The sequence below is a fragment of the Sinocyclocheilus anshuiensis genome, unplaced genomic scaffold (genome assembly GCF_001515605.1).
Source record: "Sinocyclocheilus anshuiensis isolate Anshui unplaced genomic scaffold, SAMN03320099.WGS_v1.1 scaffold813, whole genome shotgun sequence".
Taxonomy (NCBI): domain Eukaryota; kingdom Metazoa; phylum Chordata; class Actinopteri; order Cypriniformes; family Cyprinidae; genus Sinocyclocheilus; species Sinocyclocheilus anshuiensis.
This window is the reverse complement of record NW_015540942.1, coordinates 913,820-916,222: the sequence shown is the minus strand read 5'-3', so window position 1 is coordinate 916,222 and position 2,403 is coordinate 913,820. Positions and strand designations below refer to the sequence as shown.

General features: G+C 43.6%; 1 protein-coding gene across 1 annotated transcript in view; it reads right to left on the bottom strand.

The window, feature by feature from the left end:
* Positions 1 to 2,403, bottom strand: part of LOC107689683 (voltage-dependent P/Q-type calcium channel subunit alpha-1A-like) — a 123,098-nt gene that overhangs the window by 65,007 nt on the left and 55,688 nt on the right. Inside the window, exon 12 of the mRNA XM_016487803.1 lies at positions 162 to 301. Coding sequence (XP_016343289.1) covers positions 162 to 301 — 140 coding nt within the window. The remainder of the gene's footprint in view (positions 1 to 161; positions 302 to 2,403) is intronic.

Below are 2,403 nucleotides of genomic sequence, written 5' to 3'. Positions count from 1 at the left end.
CTTGGATGCCCTGGCAGTAAGCAGATAAACATCAAATTTTCATTTTTGGGTGAACTATCCCTTTAAGACCTGAAAGAGGAATGAACAGCTGGTATAATGTTTTGGTTTCCTTCAAATGTTTTTTGGTTTTAGTAAAAGAAGGAGGGACGAGAGAAACTCACAATGCAGTCAAAACAGTTGAAGGAGGAGTGAAAATAAGGTCTGGTCCCCAGCCCATACATCTTAATACACATCTCTGACATAAAGATCCCCAGGAAGATGAACTCAGCAAAGTCTGGATTTAGGAGAGAGGGAAAGGAGAGAGAAAGAGCGTTCGCAAAGGTCAAAGATACAAAGACAATAAAGAAAGCCATTTGTGCATCCACATTTTAAAATACATAAATGTATGCATTACGTAGGGAAAAAAATATATTTATTTTAAATAAATAGAGCACAAACACTTTAAAAGCAAGAATTTGCTGATTTCAAATGACAGATATACTGTTCAAACAATAGATATACTGTTTAATACTACGATTAGTAAATTTTATGGTCAAGCTAATTGAACATCCATTGTTAATATGATGAAAATGTTATTCAGATTTTTTTTTAAAGGGTCATATGATGCGATTTCAATTTTTCCTTTCTCTTTGGAGTGTTACAAGCTCTTGGTGCATAAAGAAGATCTGTAAAGTTGCAAAGACTAAAGTCACAAATCCAAAGAGATATTCTTTATAAAAGTTAAGATTCAACCACGCCTACCTAAAACGGCTCGTTCTAACATGCCCCCACATGTCTACGTCACAATGTGGGAAGATTTGCATAACGCCGCCCAAATGTTCACGCAAAGAAAGAAGGCATAACTTTTATTCTCGCTGTAGTATTGTTGTTGCTGCCGCCGCCATGTCGTGAAGGTGCTGTGTTTCGTTGTGAAAGCAAAACTACTTTGTTTGGCCTTCCAAAAGAGGACGATATCTGCTTCGTCATGCCTAGAGCTGATCCGTGCTGGTCGCTGAGGAAATACATCAACTTCGCGCTGTGGATCGCCGGATCGGCTTTCACCGTGGACGAAGCAGAATCCAGCCCGGGGTCGTCACATGTGGTTGCTGCAAGACCGCCGGCCGCTCCTTGGTCGAATCCACCGGCCGCGCCGTTCTCAAGCCCGCCGTCCGTTCCTCACTCTAGGCCTCCGGCCTCCACTCACTCAGCCCGCCGGCCGCAGCTCACTCAAGCCCGCTGTGTGTGACGATGTGTGTTTCGTTGTGAAAGCGAAACTACTTTGTTTAACCGCATAAACACATTTCATTACAACAAATACACAAAATAATGTTCTTTTTAGCAACATCATATGACCCCTTTAAGTGTCCAAAATGTAATACTTTTAAGGGGCATTATACTTACTAACAATTAACAATTGCCATCTGATTACGCTGATGGCGCCGCAGATGGCAGCCATGGTTTGTCGGTCCTTGGTACTTGTACTCTTTTTGTTTGTTTGTCCTGTCTTAAGCAATTTTTTCCCGATCAGCTTTACTACAAAGAAAGATGTTTATAAAGATAGGTATGAATATATAGGTTAGTAGATAGATATATTTATGAATGGCATTTTATGGTAACTTTTTGCCGACGTTTGAACATTCAGACGTTTTACTGGACATTTTAGTCAGAGGAGCTGCGTTCCTATACAAGCGCTCCAGGCGACGTAAGTGAGGGAAGCGTGCCGGCGCGCTCATTAAATTCAGACAGCGCGGTTTTAGGACTCCGCTGCCGAGCATTCATCTGGCGAATCTCCGCTCCCTAGCAAATCAATCGGACGAACTACGACTCCTCACCTGCACAAACAAGAACTTTTTAAACTCCGCTGCGCTCTGCTTCACGGAAACCTGGCTGAACGGAGCTATCCCGGACAGCGTGTTACATCTAACGGGCTTCCAGCTGTTCAGAGCAGACCGCATCACCGAGTCGTCGGGGAACATTAATTGTAAGCCTTTTTATTCGCCGCGGGAGTTTTCCTCATTTATTCTGGTGAGTGTGTACATTCCTCCTGACGTGCGTGTGAGCACCGCACTAGAACTGTTGGCCGATCAGATCGCACACACAGAACAACGTTATCCGGACTCTTTCATTATCGTTCTCGGGCTGAAGCAGAGCAGGATTTACAGGCCTGCTTTGAACTTACTGATTGGAGTGTTTTTGAGGCTGCAGCTACTGATCTGGATGAGCTCACTGACACCGCGACATCCTACATTAGTTTCTGTGAGGACATGTGTGTTCCCACCAGGACTTATTTCACATTTAACAATGACAAACCTTGGTTCAGTGCAAAACTCAAACAGCTTTGCCAGGCCAAAGAGGACGCCTACAGGAGTGGGGACAAAGACTTGTACAAACAGGCCAAATACACACTGAATAGGGAGATAAGAG